The 16,449-nt window shown below is 36.6% G+C and overlaps 1 protein-coding gene across 8 annotated transcripts in view; it reads right to left on the bottom strand.

Moving 5' to 3' along the window:
• Nucleotides 1-1,024: 1,024 nt before the first annotated feature.
• Nucleotides 1,025-16,449, bottom strand: part of MEF2C (myocyte enhancer factor 2C) — a 122,626-nt gene continuing 107,201 nt past the window's right edge. For 4 of the 8 annotated variants that reach the window (XM_032205436.1, XM_032205438.1, XM_032205434.1 and 1 more), the window contains exons 7-11: nucleotides 12,112-12,284; nucleotides 10,802-10,825; nucleotides 9,758-9,887; nucleotides 8,739-8,874; nucleotides 1,025-1,974 (exon numbers count right to left, since the gene is read on the bottom strand). In XM_032205436.1, coding sequence (XP_032061327.1) covers nucleotides 1,653-1,974; nucleotides 8,739-8,874; nucleotides 9,758-9,887; nucleotides 10,802-10,825; nucleotides 12,112-12,284 — 785 coding nt within the window. In that variant the 3' untranslated portion in view covers nucleotides 1,025-1,652. The remainder of the gene's footprint in view (nucleotides 1,975-8,738; nucleotides 8,875-9,757; nucleotides 9,888-10,801; nucleotides 10,826-12,111; nucleotides 12,285-16,449) is intronic. The other 4 variants (XM_032205442.1, XM_032205439.1, XM_032205440.1 and 1 more) reach the window with 3 other exon arrangements.

Genomic DNA, 16,449 nt, shown 5'->3' on the forward strand with positions numbered 1-16,449 from the left:
CTGCAAACTGGTCCTGTAATTGTCGGTCTCTCTGAAAGCTTTAAATCTGAGAGAGGGGAGTCACCTTGGCAACAGGTGGGACTGCCGAGCCAATCCCTCGCCCGCTGCTCTCCCTACTGCTCCTGGAAACATTCACCTGCGCTCAGGTAACTGGCAGCCGCGAGAGCTGTACGTCCGATTCTAACAGGCAGAATACCAGCCTCGCTTGTGAGGAAGGGCCAAGCGATGCCGCTTTGTCATTTACCCCACGGGAATCTACAAGATACGCAGGACGTGAAGTAGTAGAAGGGCCCTCAACTTGTTACAATGCACAAAACAGCATGAAAGAACTAATCAGTATATACAATGAATCGCAGTTCACTCAACTGATTGTAAAATGTTGTATTAAAATGACTTTAAGTTGTTACACCATGGGTAAATTCAAACTTTTTACAGATCAGTCTCTCAACAGCTGACTTCGATCTGTAAAATGTATGCCCAGTAAAATAAAACTGAAAGAAAATAGTTAAATGTGCAACTGCACAAATATAATTCCCCACTATTAAGATAACAAAACCTTTTGCTATTACCATAATTATTATATATATTAGAAAGCTATACACAAGCATGTTAATTTCACAGATTTTTTTTTTTTAAAAGATTCTTAATATTTTATATAATTAGAAATACACATTTCAAAAACAAAACTTCTGCAAAGAGAAAACAGTTATCTTGGTTAGCAAAGCATGGAGTTCTTCATGGCTTAGGGTAGTGCTTTCTATACAAAAAGTCCTCTGTTTTCTTCAGGACTGTTTAAAAGATTAGCGAAGCTATCAAGGAAAAAAGAACACATTTTGGCTTAAGGAAACTACAAAAGCCACAAATGCTTTGCAAACTCTGTCTTACTTTTTAATATGAAAATAAGCAAAATGTAATGTACATATTTTTATATTTTTTTTTTATTTAATAAGTGATGCAGACCCAGAATTTGTTAAAATTAAATATGTTAGCCCTCGAACTCAACTTTTTTTTTCTTTTTTTTTTCTTTTTTTTTTTTTTTACAAGTATGGTCCTCTGTAAATGCTTTGATCCTTCTTAAACTGAGTGCCATACTCCAAAGATATGCCTGCATGTTTCCAAGCATTTTCACTACGTTAGGTGACCCAGTCTTTTTCTAGCATGGATTCACGGCCACCCAACTGCTGGGTCTGTCAAAACATCTGTACATTTTCTATATGTTGCATAACAGCTGCTTTCTCTCTCAGTAAAGGCCTGCCATTGCTGGCAGACGTTTTCCTTTTGTATATTTACATGTAAATAACGTTGAACCTGCAACATGACACTATCTATTGTAACATACATTTTGCAAGGGAGCACAACAGTGAGAAGAAGTTAGCCTTAAAATCTATTTTGTACAAGTGTTCTGTTGTACAGCTCAAGTGCTAAGCTTATCTCAGCATTTCTGTTTATCCTTATACTGTATCACTGAGGCAATTTAAAAGTACTTTTACAAAACAGAGTACCTGACTTTTTTTTTTGTTTGTTTTTTTTTTCCACACACGGCACATATAATGCATATCGACCCCCCCCTCCCCCATTAAGGTATAGCACACACACACTGCAAGAAAAAAAAAAAAGAAGAAGAAAAGAAAACCTAATAGATAATAATGTTATCATGTCGCCCATCCTTCAGAGAGCCGCATGCGCTTGACAGAGGGGCTTTCCCTTTCGTCCGGCGAAGGTCTGGTGAGTCCAATGGGGGAGTGGAATTCGTTCCGGTGGTCTTCACGGTCACTCCCGTCGTAGGAACTGCTGCAGCTGCTCAAGCTGTCAACGGGAGATCTCCCCGCCTCATGGCGCGTGTGCTGTGGGTATCTCGAGGGTGTGGTGGTACGGTCTCTAGGAGGAGAAACAGGTTCTGACTTGATGTTGAGGCTTTGAGTAGAAGGCAGGGAGAGATTTGTACTCTGAGATAAATGAGTGCTAGTGCAAGCTCTGTAGGAGGAAAGGAAACCCAGTTACAGACGGAGGAGGCATGGAGCCCCCGGAAATGCACAAACACTCACACAAAACACCAGTGTAAAGGCTCACGCAGTACCAGAGAGCACGGGGACGCTTTTCCGGGCACAATTTGGAAATACAAAGAGGCCAAAACGTTGGGACAAAAACAGTTGGATTGAGTGGGGCATGCCTGAGGTTTGTGAGTAGGCCTCTCTCTCTGTCTCCTCAAGAGTCACAACAAATTTGGGAAGCTGAGCCTTTGCACTGTTGGAACCACCTGCAGGTTTCGTTATTGTTAATGCTTGTGTGTGTGTAGGCACTGTGTGAGACAGGGGAGGCATGGAGTCTTGCCGGGATCAATTCAATTACATTTGTCCCTGTTCATTTTGACATGAAACTTCAGATGTAAAACGGAAACCAAAATTTTGTCCCTGCACATTTGATCTCTTTCAGAACAGAGTTGAACTTACTGGTCCTTGGACTAACATTTACAAAATTACACAGGCTGGGTGGGATTTAGGTATGGCTTTATACTATAGCTCTATTAATTCTTAATTCAACACAGAACATTTGTGAATAAACTCCCAAAGAGAAGTTGAAGAGCTGTGGAAGATGCCAGAGGGCTGCCGTGCTTGCATGTCAGACAACCCAGCTCAGAGGATGTTCAAAATTCAAGAGAAACTGATACTCTAAAAGTATTCAGAGACTGTATGCCTGTTCTGAGTTCATTCTCTTTCAGTGCATCTTTGTGGGCAGGTAACGGCACAAGAAATTTGAAGTAGGCAGGGTACCAGTGAGTACTTTAGTTCTATGGGAGAAAATGAGATCGCTTGCATCTGCAGAATGTTCTGTACAAAGTCGCCACCTACCGGTAAAATCTGACTTTGTTTATTATTTATTATTATTATTATATTTAAATAAAATTCAGCTATGAATGTGTGTTTCCCTCTATGTCTTATGTATTGATCCACTTCAGGGACCATCTGCTAGGCTGAAGATACAGTCTAACCCAAAGACACAATTTCAAGGTTTCTAGTAGTGAGAAATACTGAAGACAGTGGGACAACAGGACACTCAGCCTCACTGAGACTCTAAACCCAAAGGTGCAAGCAGAAAAAATACTTGGATTCAGAAGTATTTTTTTTAAACATGTAGAGGAAACAAAAAATAAGTTCAGATGCAGTCTTTTCCATTTATTGAGGTATTCCACTTTTTCTAATATCTCACTGACTGCGAGTTGAGCTTTACTTAAGCAACAGTTACTGTAACTGATGAAAGCCAAAATGTCATTTTCTTTTTTTTTGACAGATTTACAGTGGAACTCTATGGCGTTATTACTAAATGATATCAGATACTGTTTTCAGGAATCATTTCAGTGTTTAATAATGGATGGGTCTTGTTAGACAACAGAGAAAACAGGATGTTCTGCCTCCAACTGCTTTCATCTACCTTTCATTCCTATACAGACAAGTGTGTCAGCATTTGCAACGTCACACAGTATGTGAGTAATAGCCCTCACAGGAGCAAACGTAGGCAGTTTTTGGCAAAGAGGACTTTTTTTTTTTTCTTTTTCTTTTATAACTACAAAATTAACATATTTAAGAAACTGTAAATATCAAACTTGGTTATTACACTCTAGAGAAATATTCCACTCTCTTTTTTTTGTTTTTTCTCAAAAAAAAAAAATGTTGAAAAGAATAGAACAAGAATCAAAAATACATTCCTGTTTTTTTTTTTTTTTTTTTTTTTGCTTTTCATTTCCAGTGACTTTAATTTTCAGTTCCTTTGGAGATGCTAGGACTTCAGGTGGGAAAACAGGCTGCCGGTTTAGCAAGTGTGATAAGATTACATATGATTTTGGATGTCAAGCTTATAGCTAAACCTGCAAGTGCCTTAATACAGGATGGTGGATCCTGGGGATTTGATCTAGGAGTGTTTGATGTGACCAGATGATGTGTCACTTTGCAAAGCAGGGGACAGTTAAAAACCCATGCTAGTTAAAAACAGCATTAGTCAGTCAATTTTGTTCACATGGACCCTACTCATATTCTATTCTGGGACAACCCCCCCAAAAAAATAGAATAGCTGTATTACCTAACAAATAGATTTAGTACTGATACAGTGCAATGCTGATTTCTTAACAGTGTTTCTGAAGTGAATGTGAGAATGCATCTTGATAGACCTTCTTTTTTAGGTTCCTTGTGCTTTCTGAGACGCATTATGTAAACACCTGGCATGAAAGCTTTTGGCAGTATTAAAAATGCTACAGGTAGGTCTGCATTTTGAGGACATTTTTTGTAAATTGAAAAAAAAGGTTTATGAAGACATTTTGGCAGGTAAGGACTATTTTTTTCTAGGTTTTAAACAATAGAACTATTTAAGCTGTTGCTATGCATTATTTATTTATTTTTCTTTTAAAATTCTGTCTGATTTTTTTTTTCCCTGATAAATCTGTTTTTGAAATTTTGAAATTTATTATCTTTTTGTTGTTTTTGTTGGCTGCAATCCATATATTTGGTTAAAATTTTCTGAAATGTTTTTACCAGAATCTCATGTAAACTGATACAGTCAATCGAGGGAAAGGTCAGGCAAGGGAAACCTGCTACTACACGTAGAAGTCAATGGTGAAAGAGTGCCTACTTAGGTGCAGTCTTTAAGCTGTGTTCTCAGCAGAGAATGGATCTCTATTTTGAATAGAAGCTGTATTATAAATATATATAATTCTTTTTGCTAGTATTTTTTTTTATTATGTTATTTATTTATTTATTTATTTTTGGTGAGTGCATGTGTGTGAATGTAGAAACGGCTTCATATAAATACGCAGTTTTGGTTCTGGCTTGTGCTATTTTCATCACGTGAAATCTGCACTAAGTTCATTGAAAAACAAACAGGTTTTGAATATGGAAAATCCACAGAGAAAATAAAGCAAATGACTTTAAAGGATTGTGTATAACTACAAGCACTCTCTAAGTGCCACACAATATGTTATTGTTGATGTAATCATCTGTTTCCTTATATTTACTGTAAGAAAACATGTAACTTTTCTCTTCCTCATTGTCCCTGTAAAGTTTAAATTTTACACAGCAGTTTCTGCTCCGATCAGCGTGAGCGCAAATGTGACGTTGATTTAGCAGCCACATGGGAGAAGTGCTGGTTCCTATCCAGGTTCAACATTATACAGTGACAATTAAAGGAAGAAAGCACCTCACGTTTCTTTCCTTTTCCTTATAAACTTGTTTCTCTAAATCTGTGTACCTTTCTGCTTCATATATATATATATATATATATATATATGAATTTATATATTCATTAGGAAATAGAAAATTCACAGTAAAATTTAGTTATATCTGTACCTGGGAGAATACTGGATATTTTTGACCTGTTTGTAATGCAACCTTCCCTCCCCTCCTCCGTTTGCCTTTCAGGTAGAAGCAAAGGGTTTGTGTTTGTTTGTTTGTTTGTTTTTATATTATTTTGTTTTTCATATTTTTTGATCAATGTAAAAGCAGAATAACGATTTCTGTGTCCAGATATTTTGATCAGCACTCGCACTTTTTGGTCCACACTGTTAAAGGAAGTTTCTAAACACAGAATATTATGAAACTGAACCACTAGAGTATCTTATTTACAATGGTGGCATAATAAAAATTCTCTATCTGAAATATTTAAGGCTTTCATTCAAAACAATCAAGTTGGCAGAAATGATACATAAATTCTGATAATGATACATAAATAATGATACATAAATGACAAAACATAATGTCACTGCATCTAAATTTTTCAGTAAAAATGTTCTAAAGAAAATATTTAACCATATCTATCTCTGGCAATGAGCTAATCAAAAGTAGCTCTGATAAGTAGCTTGCTGGATAAGAAATACAGAACAAATCAACAGTATAAATTTATTTGAGTAAATCTTTCATTCAGCTTGGCTGAAGTTTGGAGAAACTTCTCTTACGTAAACAATTGTTTATATTGAAGATTCTCAAAATTAAATACTTTGACTGCATTTCTATGCCTGCACTTATATTTTAGGAAAGCCAAAATTTCAACTGTGGATGGTACTTGAGGAAGAAAAGATCCTCTCTTAAACTGAGAAATACAGAATGAGAACATTTTCTATCTAATGGACTGGTGTTTAAAGAATTTAGATTATTCATTTCAAAATTAGGAATGATGTAACCTTCTGTCTGTAACATGAGAGATGTTGAAGCAATATTCAGACAAAACCCTTAAGTTTTGGGAGGAATACATTTTGATTTTTAATAGAATTAATGTGTATTTTTTTTCCAGACATAGACCTAGTTAAAAAGCTGCAAAAGTACTACTTTGTTTTTTAATTAGAATGTTGAAGAGTCTGACTTGTTTTAATATCATAGTCACGTCAAAAGAGATGTTACTCTATGTTTCTGTCCTGTTCACCAGGCTTAGTACAAGCACGGAAAGTGAACTATTCCCATCTCAGACACTTTCCCTGAGGCTCACTGGCACCGGTATGGTTGCTAATTGCAGGGTCAATGTGACAGGTTAGACCTGGGTTGTAGAGATCCTCTGCAGTTATCTGAAAGATGGTTGTGAGAGTGCTGCTGAAACAGCGGGGGACTTATATGGAGCCAGCCAACGTACCTGAGTATCCCCTATTCTATTGCTAACCACATACTTCTGCCGTGCCTTGCAGAAGTAGAGCTGGTTTTCACCTTTGTACTCCGGTGTAAAACAAAACCTGCTGGAGAACTGGGTTGTCTCTTCCAGTAACTGTTCTTTTGCAGGTCTTTACAGCTAAATGTTACCAACAAACATCTCACTGTTTCCAAATCTTTCCAACATGTGAAAGATTTCCTCAGGATATGGGTGGTCAAATCTTTCTACATTCATTTTCTCAAATGCCTGGGGGTTACTACACTTTTGTGTGTTTGTTCTTATTTTTCTGCTAATTCTAGCTTAGGCTGACATGGACTAAATACGATCTGTACAATTTCAAGTTTTTTAAATAATCCAAAAGTTAGAGAATAGGTCCTTTTGCATGTACAACTCAGTGACTAAAATAAAGTAAAGAAATGCATGTGATTTTCTGCACACATGGAAGGCTTCATCAGAACTGTCAGTGAAGCAGCTTTTATAGCTGAATTCATTTACAAATCACTGAAAGAATAATAATAAAAGTAGCGACTCAGAATGTATTCCACCAGCCACAGCCATTACACTTCGGCATTCTGTGATATGAATTAGAAACAGATGATGATGTGTGACATATCTGGAAAGGCATGTAGTTAGTTTAGGATTTAATTTATACTTTTTTTTGGTTAACCAAATATCCTTATTACATTCTTTGGTACACCACTGAAAACAATCAGCTTATTGTAAGGTTATACATTGATACCTAACATGTGAGCTTTCAATTTATTTGAGATGTTATGTCTTTAGTTGACCAGTTAACCTAAATGTTGCCCCAGAAACACTGCAACCTCAAAAAGAAAATAGAAGAAACATAGCAGAAAGGTATTAAGACTACTTTTTCTAACACACCAACTATTTCAGTTTTATGTTTTTATGTAGAAAGTATCCACGTATGCTTATATATGTGGTGTTTCAAAAAGTCTATGCTTCTTCTAAGGCACTTGTATAGCTGTTCTTTAAAAATTCAACCTATTTGTACATGGTAAAGAAATTACAGTAAGTTATAAAATGTGGTCAGATAAATTAGAAGGCGAATTTTGAAATTTAAACCACATTTATAGTATTAAATATTTTCAGATTATGGCAACTGTCTTGCAAAAATTACTGCACTTGTGCAATGCCTCTTTCTGGAAAGAACTTTGCTTTTCAAATGCTTGAGAATTAAATTTGTCTCATAAATATACTTTAGTTGCTTCAGTTTGTATTTTTACAATGAAAACTCGATAAATCCAAACATCTCTGTCCAAACCTTAGTATAAGCATGTAAGCATACTGGTGAATAACTACAACCTTACTCAACAGAAACTGCAGATATGAGGATTTTTGAAAATCTTACTAGTCTCATTCACTTGAATAAGCAATTAGGTTTATTTTTCAATAATGCATTAGGTAAATTCCCCGTGTGAAGTTTTAGACTTTTAAAAATATTGAAACAGTTTAGCAGTGTGCTTCACCAATCTTGGAAGAAATGTCTCGAAATTAGCCACTAGAGGGCACGAACACCTATCCTCAACGTAGGCAAACCACCATGAGTTCTAAGGGTTTACTGATTCTTAGACCTAGTTATGTTATTTGCTTGCAGAAAACATTTCCAAAGAAACGAAACTTGAATGTCAGAACTGAGTAGAAGGGAGTGTGTGAGGGAGCCTTATATAAGGCTGAGGCTTAATCTCAGGTCAAATCATTTTGTAACCCTTACTTGATTAAAAATATTTGGAAAAATTCCAAGTTTATTGTAAATGTTTGTGCTATAGTAACTGGAAATAAAAAGCATAATGGCAAAATACAACAGCACGAGGTAAGTGTTTAGTTTTGCCCTTGTTGTGAGGTAAAATGCCATTTAAAAAAATAAAGAGTAAAACATAACCACTACTGAGAAAATGTCATAGACACAGAATATTCCATTCTAGCTACCTGGCAACCTTTTCATGAAATATGTTGTACCAGTCTGGGGAAATGGAGCTCCTAGAGATAGTAAGTATGTGCTGATCTGTTGTGTTGATTTATTGCATATTTGGGACTCCTGGGGATACTGAAGACATTGTAGAACAATATAGTAGTTTAAAGAAAACACTGCTTACCCCAATTGACTGAGGGCAGACGGCGGCATGTTATGTAGGTGTTGCTGTTGCCAGCCAGTCACAGAACCAAGATGAAGAGCACTGGCTGTATTAAATCCAGAGAGAGACGATATATCTGCACTACTCAGAGAATATTCTAGATTTGAAAATAGAACAGAAAATGATTAAAAGAGAATTAAGGAGGAAGCAATTAAACAATAACTTGCATCATAATTTTCACATGACAATTTATAAGCCTTTTTATCTTAATTACACCAATCACATCCAGTTTCAGCAGAAAAAGTAGACTCTCCTCTTCCCTCAACTCATTAAGTTGGTAGCAAATAATGCACTAATAATTATTCCATAATTTACTGGCTCTTTTTCTGGGTCTGCGAGATCCAAAGAATTCTTAGTCTTTATATAACCAACGTGACTATACATGCATTCTGACAATGTCAAAAAGTTGAAAAATATTGTAACACTTGGTTACAGTCTTTGTTGCAGAACCTGGTGCGTAGCCAGTGTCTGAACAGTGCATGTCTTCTCTAGAAGGACAGAATCTGCAGATCAACATGATCTATATAATAGCAATGTGCAACGGGAAGTTGAGGCTCTTTTGAGGCTTCATTTCAGTCTCCCAGGTAATTACGCGACGGCCCACAAAGATGCTGACCTCTGTTTTGAAACCAGTGAAACTGCTCACTAGCACTACCCTTGTGACTTTAGGAAGGTGCACCCAACTACAGGAAATTACCTGTTGTATGAAGAGGATTGAGAAGTTTCTTTTGAGTATTTTTTTGAGAAGTTTATTTTGTGTATTTTTTTTAGCAGTTTTCTATTTGAACAACTTAGCTTTTAAATAGACATCTCTCGAGTCAGTGACAGATAGAGAGTAAGCAAATGAGGTGTAAAAGCACATCAGCTATGAATCCTTCAGCTTCTCCCGAGGAACAGAAGCTAATTCATTACCAGTGCGGCCGACACTTGTCAGCATCTCGCTCCCTCCCCCAGCCCTCGCACGGCGCTCCGATACTCACCAGTACCATATGTTGTTGAGATGGCTGATGGGTATCCTCCCATCCCTTGCCCTGGTAGAGTAGGAGTTGCTACGGAAACCACTGGAGTAGCCAATGACTGAGCAGACTGGGAGTTATTTATCCTCTGATTCTTTTAAAGTAAGTAAAATAAACATATTATTGACCGGGTTTAAGCCATCCGAGCGCATTACCTTTCTGGGTGTGCTTTGTGCATAAGAAACACAAGCCGGTACAAATTTCTGGGAATTAATCGTTTAACATGTGGCTTTTATGAACTCTGCCAACCCTATCATTTGCAAGCCTCTGAGAGACCAGCAGTCACCATAGTAACCCTTTACATCAGTATCTCCTAGGTAACTGCCCTAGAAACGGGGAAGATTGATTTTGTTGTGGGTAGAGGAACAGATCGTGTGAGAAACTGATGAAATATGTAGGCTCCATCCTCATTGTCTTCCCTTTTGTTCAGATGCAAAGGAGAGACAGGAGGCAGAGGGAGGAACCCCAAACCCGGCCCTCCTGGCTGCTGTGCTCCTTTGGGGCTGCTGAGTGGTGACCCCTCACCAGCAGATGGTGCTCTGAACACTTCGTTTTTTGCAGAAATAAAGCAAACTTACAGAGCACTGGGCGCCACAGCAGCTAACGTGTTCCGCTGTAACTCTGGGGCATTGCACATTTTGCTGCAAAACCTGCACCAGAGAGCTCTAACCCTGGAAGTCTCAGGGTAAAATGTCCAGAGAGCCATCAAAAAGTTGTAATAAGGCCATGCCATCCTCAGCGGCACCAGGTTACATGGTAGCAAAACATCAGCACCAGGAAAGCTTTATATTGGCACGAGTAATTTGAATATGTGCAACAACTGCACCTTGTCTTCCATATTGCTGGATTTCAAAGATTATGATAACCTTTTTTGTTCATGATATAGCTATTATAATGTTTTCAGTTTGGCTTCAACCATTTCATCAATACAACATACAAAATAACATTTTTTTTTTTTTAATTTTATTTTATGGTTTCATTATTAGGATGAACATCACTACCACTTACCAGGAGCAGATCAACATCCTCAGACTGAGTGCATAGGAAAGGAGCATTAAAAATCAGTGAATGTAGATATTTACCAGGGTGCAGATTTTATAGCCTAGTGAATAGCTTCAACTGAGAGGGGCAGCAAATTAAATAATTTCTGAGCATAGTCTGGAAAAATAACACAGATCTCTTCTTTGTCCTTCTACCGAGATGTTTCTCTCAACTGCGAGGACAATCTATCCAGCTTGAAGAACGAGTCTTTCTCTAAGAGTTCATTAATTCTTCCACAGCCTGAGTGGCTGCAGACTGTGTAGCTATACCTGGTTTCAGGAGACCTGACCATTCACAGATTCCCTTGGAAAGTATCATTTTTAAGGACCTTGGAATAAATCATTCAATGCAGACAGCTTGTCACTGCCTTGGTCGACTTTGAGCTTTGCCTTGTAGGAGATTATTTGTTACTTAACCTCTCAGAAGCCAGCATCCCATTTGTGGGGAGTTTAGTTTGAAGTTCAAAGTTAATTTATAATGCATCAGGCTAAAGCAGCCAGCTTGGAAGTTGTTTTAATAGTGTCTGTTACATAACAGAAATATGTGTTTATAGCATCACTTAAATTTACCATCAAGATCCTTTTTTTAATCAAGCTCACTTCTAGTGTTGAAACACTCATGAAAGATTTACTTGCAACCACTAACCCACTTTTGGAAGGGAACTGCAAGATACTCACATAATACCTTCATGATTCAACCTTCTATCATAATAGCCTGCTTACATCTTGTTAATCCTGGCAGGAGGTAGAGCAGTTTGTTGCTCTGCCTTATCCTGCTTTATCTATGTACTACCTCTCATCATTCTAAAATTTGTCTGTTGTTGCTCAGAGTGATAGAGTTCAAATTCATTTATTTGTAGTTAACCTGTCATCTGCTGAGAGTCTGCATGACTAAATATTTAAGAAAAATATAGTAGGTTAGGAGTACTTTGGATTAAATTTAGGATTATAATAAATCCAGGGAAGGCTCCCCAGACTACTAGGAAGGAGAGTGAAGAAGTTCAGACTGTGCAGGACACAGTTCCTACTTTGCAAGTCCATAGAAAAAAGGGAGGAAGTAAAAATGGCTTCATAAATGCAGTCAAAAGGATCTGCCTACATCCTCAGCTCACTGTCAAGACTTAAGGCTATCTAGATAGAAAGACAAAACGATCAAGAATGTGGAATGTTATTCTACTGATTTTGGTTGGCTTAGCAGGCCTTGAAATTCTTAAATACTTTATCTGAAGGAGATTTAAAAAAAAAAAAAAAAAAAAAAAAGCTTTGAAAATGCATTACCACTGATGGCATTGTATTCTTGCTGCCAGGTGGAATAAGCACTCGGAGATCTGGTTTACGGTTGTTCATTCCCAAATTCATTGGAGGCGGAGATTTTGCTTGCATATTCTTGTTCAAGTTGCCAGGTGAGACCAGCAGACCTGGTGAGTTGCGGGGGTTGCCATACCCATTTCCTGTTAAGAAAGAAAAAGAAAAACCAGGAAAAAAAAAAAGAGAGAAGGATTGTAAGCACAATGGTATTTCTTAAGATCGAACATTAAAACTTTCATATACAACAAGTCAAGGTAAATGCTAGTGTTGTATAATGTGTCTTTATAAAAAAGACATGTTATAAAGTATGACACATGCCATGTTTGGAACAACTGCTCTTAAAACACTTTCTGTCATGGTAGCTGACATCTTGGTGATGTGCCGAGGTCAATGTGATTACATGACTCTGTTTACCATTGTATAGTACATAGCACGATATACCATGCACTCAGAACAGAAAAGATCTTATTTGTTCCTTACAAAAGAGTCAGAAAAAGTTGGCTTAAAAAAAAACTTCAAAGCTGTGTAGTGTTTTCTTGACAACTACGGAAGGTTCTGCCATGCCTGACTCAGCCCTTTCCAGTTTATGATTTTGTTTTGTTTTTAAACAAAGGATGAGTATAGTGAGGCTATAATTTCCAGAAAAGGCAGGGGTAGGACTAGGAAGATTCTTAAATGTTTTTGCACTCTCTCACCACAGTTTTTGGACCCGATTCTGTCAACACTAAAGTCAATGAGAGCAAGAGCATAGCCTTATTTGGAGAATGCCTCTATATCTTTCATCTTCATCTCTTTGCTGCTCTCTGCAAACCCCAGGAGCTCTGACAGGCAAATGCTTCATTAGTTTTTTTTTTTTTTTTTTCCTCCTCTCTTTTTATTTTTCATAAAAGGGTTTCTTTCTCTCACTAAGTAGTACTGGCAAGTGTGTATCTGTACTGCTACTGACCTACCACCGCACTAAAAATGTGACCTTCCTTTTCCATCCATGAAGTCTCATCTCCCACCTACAAGGTCTGGGGAAAGAGACAACTTTGTAGTGTAGTACTAAAAATCTGCCTCAACATGGTCAAGAGGAATACAGAAACTGCCCAGTCATAATACTGTCTTCATATGAGAACTAATACAGCAAAGGAAAACTTTCAGACAAATACTGGTAGAAAAAATGTTAGGGAAGACAAGTGTTAGGAAGACCAAATGTTTGGGCTCACTGTTAATTCACAGCTAGCAAGCTGTGACACACCACCTAGGAACAGTGTGGGAAGAAGAGTTAGGGAGAGTGGAGGTAGGTGCCTTGCACCAACACCATTTCTTTTGCAGTACTGAAGTCAGGGAGATACTCAGTGCCTCACTCTTTTCACATGTAAAATGGGGTTTATAGCCCTCCTGGACATAAATGGATTACGGAACTAAATTTGTTAAATCTGTGATGTGGTCATAAAAGTGACAGTAAATGCAAGTGAACCTGTTTTCTAGTTATGTTAATGAAGTGTGTCCAAGTACGACTAACATTAAATCATATTTTGAATCAGTGAGCACATCAGTTAATTGTATTTACCAGAACAGAAAACCCATGGAAGAAAAATCTTGCAAAGGCTATTAACCACAAAATCACTTTAGGCTCTGGAAGACCTTGAACTGTAACCATTAAGTTTTGGACAACAGGAAAAGTATCACAAAGCTCTTGACTTCCTTATTCATTAGGTACCTTTAGCCACTGGTCTTGCCAGGCTTGTTTGTTCTCTTGATTTTTCTTATAACCATCTCCCAAGCCTCGGCAAAGTGGAATTATGATCAAAGCTTAGAAGAACATAGATAATTTCAGAGATTTTAAAATAAAAATATTCTTTACAGTTAATCTTGTTATTTCCTTGATAATAGCTTACAGATAGTGAAATAAAATTAATTTACTTAAAAAGTGTATTTTATTCTTATCAACTTAAACCAGCAGAATGCTGGCAAGTTTTCCATTTTGTGTCAGTAGGCTTTTTTTTTTTTTTTTTAAACAAACAATTGTTCTCAGCATGGACTTGATACATACTATGCTTTAATTAATGCTATGCACTGTTAGAGATAATGAAATTAGAAGGGGCATTTGGAATATAAAGTTTTTTTTTTTTTTTTCTGGAAACTACAGCACCTTTTAGAATGTGATTGTACACAAACCGAATACTGCAAAACAGTTATGCAAGGAAGTGATCGACAGAAGAAACTGAAGCAGATGCAGGGTTGCTCTGGTGCTGGTTTCATACAGGAGGTATTTTAACAACAGGAAGTAAAGCTACCTTGTGAAATCTGTTGTATGACAAGCATTGGTTCAGAGAGTGAAAATGAAGCTAAAGTATTTTATATATATGTCTTTTATTCTGCAATATACTACCTGAGATACTTAATGATAAACAGCACATTGTGTGATTTATATACTCTTTTCTATGGTTGTGTCTTCTGGGGAAAATAAATCCTTACAAGAAAAAACTCTCACTTTCCACAGAAGACCAACTTCATATAATTTTCTATTAAAATTAAGAGAAAGAATGCACCCTTATCAAACTTCAGTCTTCAGAAACTTTAGCCAGGCCTTTATATTATTTACTAATGTAAATGTAAATGTAAAATATTTTGAACAGTGATAACACATCTTACATTTATATTTTTGGAACATCAAATTATTTTAAGCGCTGCTGCAATCTTCTCTTTACTACTAGATTTCTGCTGTTCATGGCATATTATTCCAGCTAGCATTTTGGAGCCATATAATAACCACCCCTCTTTCCAGCCACCAAATTGTTATTCTTTTGGTATCATGTGGATTCAGGAATTCAAGACTGTGGACCTTAAACCAGTGATATAGAAACCCGTCATTTGAAAATCAGTGATGAATGCATGCATGCGGTTTACTGCTAAGAAGAGTCTGCATTTAAACCAGCTCTTTAAACCGTATCCTCTTTACTCAGAAAGCTGTGGCCTGCTCTGAGGCAGCTGTCCCACCTTCAGATAAATCTGCCAAAGAGAATGGTCTCATTTACATGCAGAGGCAAAAAAATGTATAAGACTTCTAATATACAAATTAAACCTTCCTTCATCCTATACTTTAAAATTACGCTTTGTCTGGACAATTATCAATTTAGATGTGACTGTATGCAGAACATCACATTCCACTATCCACTTGAAAGCACAAAAATTATATGTCATGTATGAATGGATTTCCTGATTATAGATTATATGAAAATGAAAAACAGATGGATTTTTGAGCAAGTTGGCTTTACATTTTTATTTGGTTAAAAGCCATATTTTTTCTGGAATAGAACATTTTTAAACATTATTGATAGCACTTGTAATGCATAATGAAAATAAAAACAGTAGATGTACAAGTTTTAAAGGGCATATGTCACAATTTGTAAATTTATAGCTTTCTCAATTCAAGAAGTTTTCAGAGAAAATTATTTTTCCACTTGTTGTTTGTTATACTGATTTGAAAGAGTAAAAATATTTTACACATAAAAGAGCTTGTTTCTAGACAGAACTAGTGGAGCAGCACGTATCATGAAACGCAGTGCCAGACTTTGTACTGGGACTAATGGCAGAATATAAAGACAAATGCCTTCTGAGCATAGAATGCTCTTCTTGGGTATGTTCCCACATTCTGCAATTAGGCACAAGTGCCATTGACTTCAGTGGGAATTTTGTCCATGTAGACACTGCATAATTAATCCCTACAAGATCACTTTTTAAAAACATCCAGAAAAGGTATTTTTATGCACCAGTAGTTAGTCAATACAAACAAAATATATTGATATATTAATATCAATATATATTAATATTGATATATTAATTAATCTACCTATGATTTGAACTATGTTGAAAATTCATGCAGTGCTATCTTGAATTTAAGGGCATAGGCAAAGCACGGGTTTATTCAGGACAGGACAGGGAGCAAAGTTTAGCTCTCTTCCTTCATAGTGGTGTCATTTGTGTCACAGTGATTGCAAAGTGGCTGCAATTCTTGATATTCTGTTAGGACAATGCTTCTCTAGGGAACATTTAAGATAGGAAGCTTCTCAAATGTTAAGGTAAAACCAATCAGGAGTCAATTATTTATTTCCATATCGCTCAGCATTTTAGAGCAGCAATGTTATGATTCAAAGTCTCAAAATCTTGAAAAAATGGACAATTTTTACATTCTGATTTCTTAAAGATTTGATCCTGTCACATTCCAACTTGATTTTTTCTTAATTTGTAATTTCAAATATATAACAATATGATGAATGAACAAAAACACTATAGTAGTCCTAGAAGAACTAAGAGCAAGAC

Source organism: Aythya fuligula, chromosome Z, assembly GCF_009819795.1.
Source record: "Aythya fuligula isolate bAytFul2 chromosome Z, bAytFul2.pri, whole genome shotgun sequence".
Lineage (NCBI taxonomy): Eukaryota > Metazoa > Chordata > Aves > Anseriformes > Anatidae > Aythya > Aythya fuligula.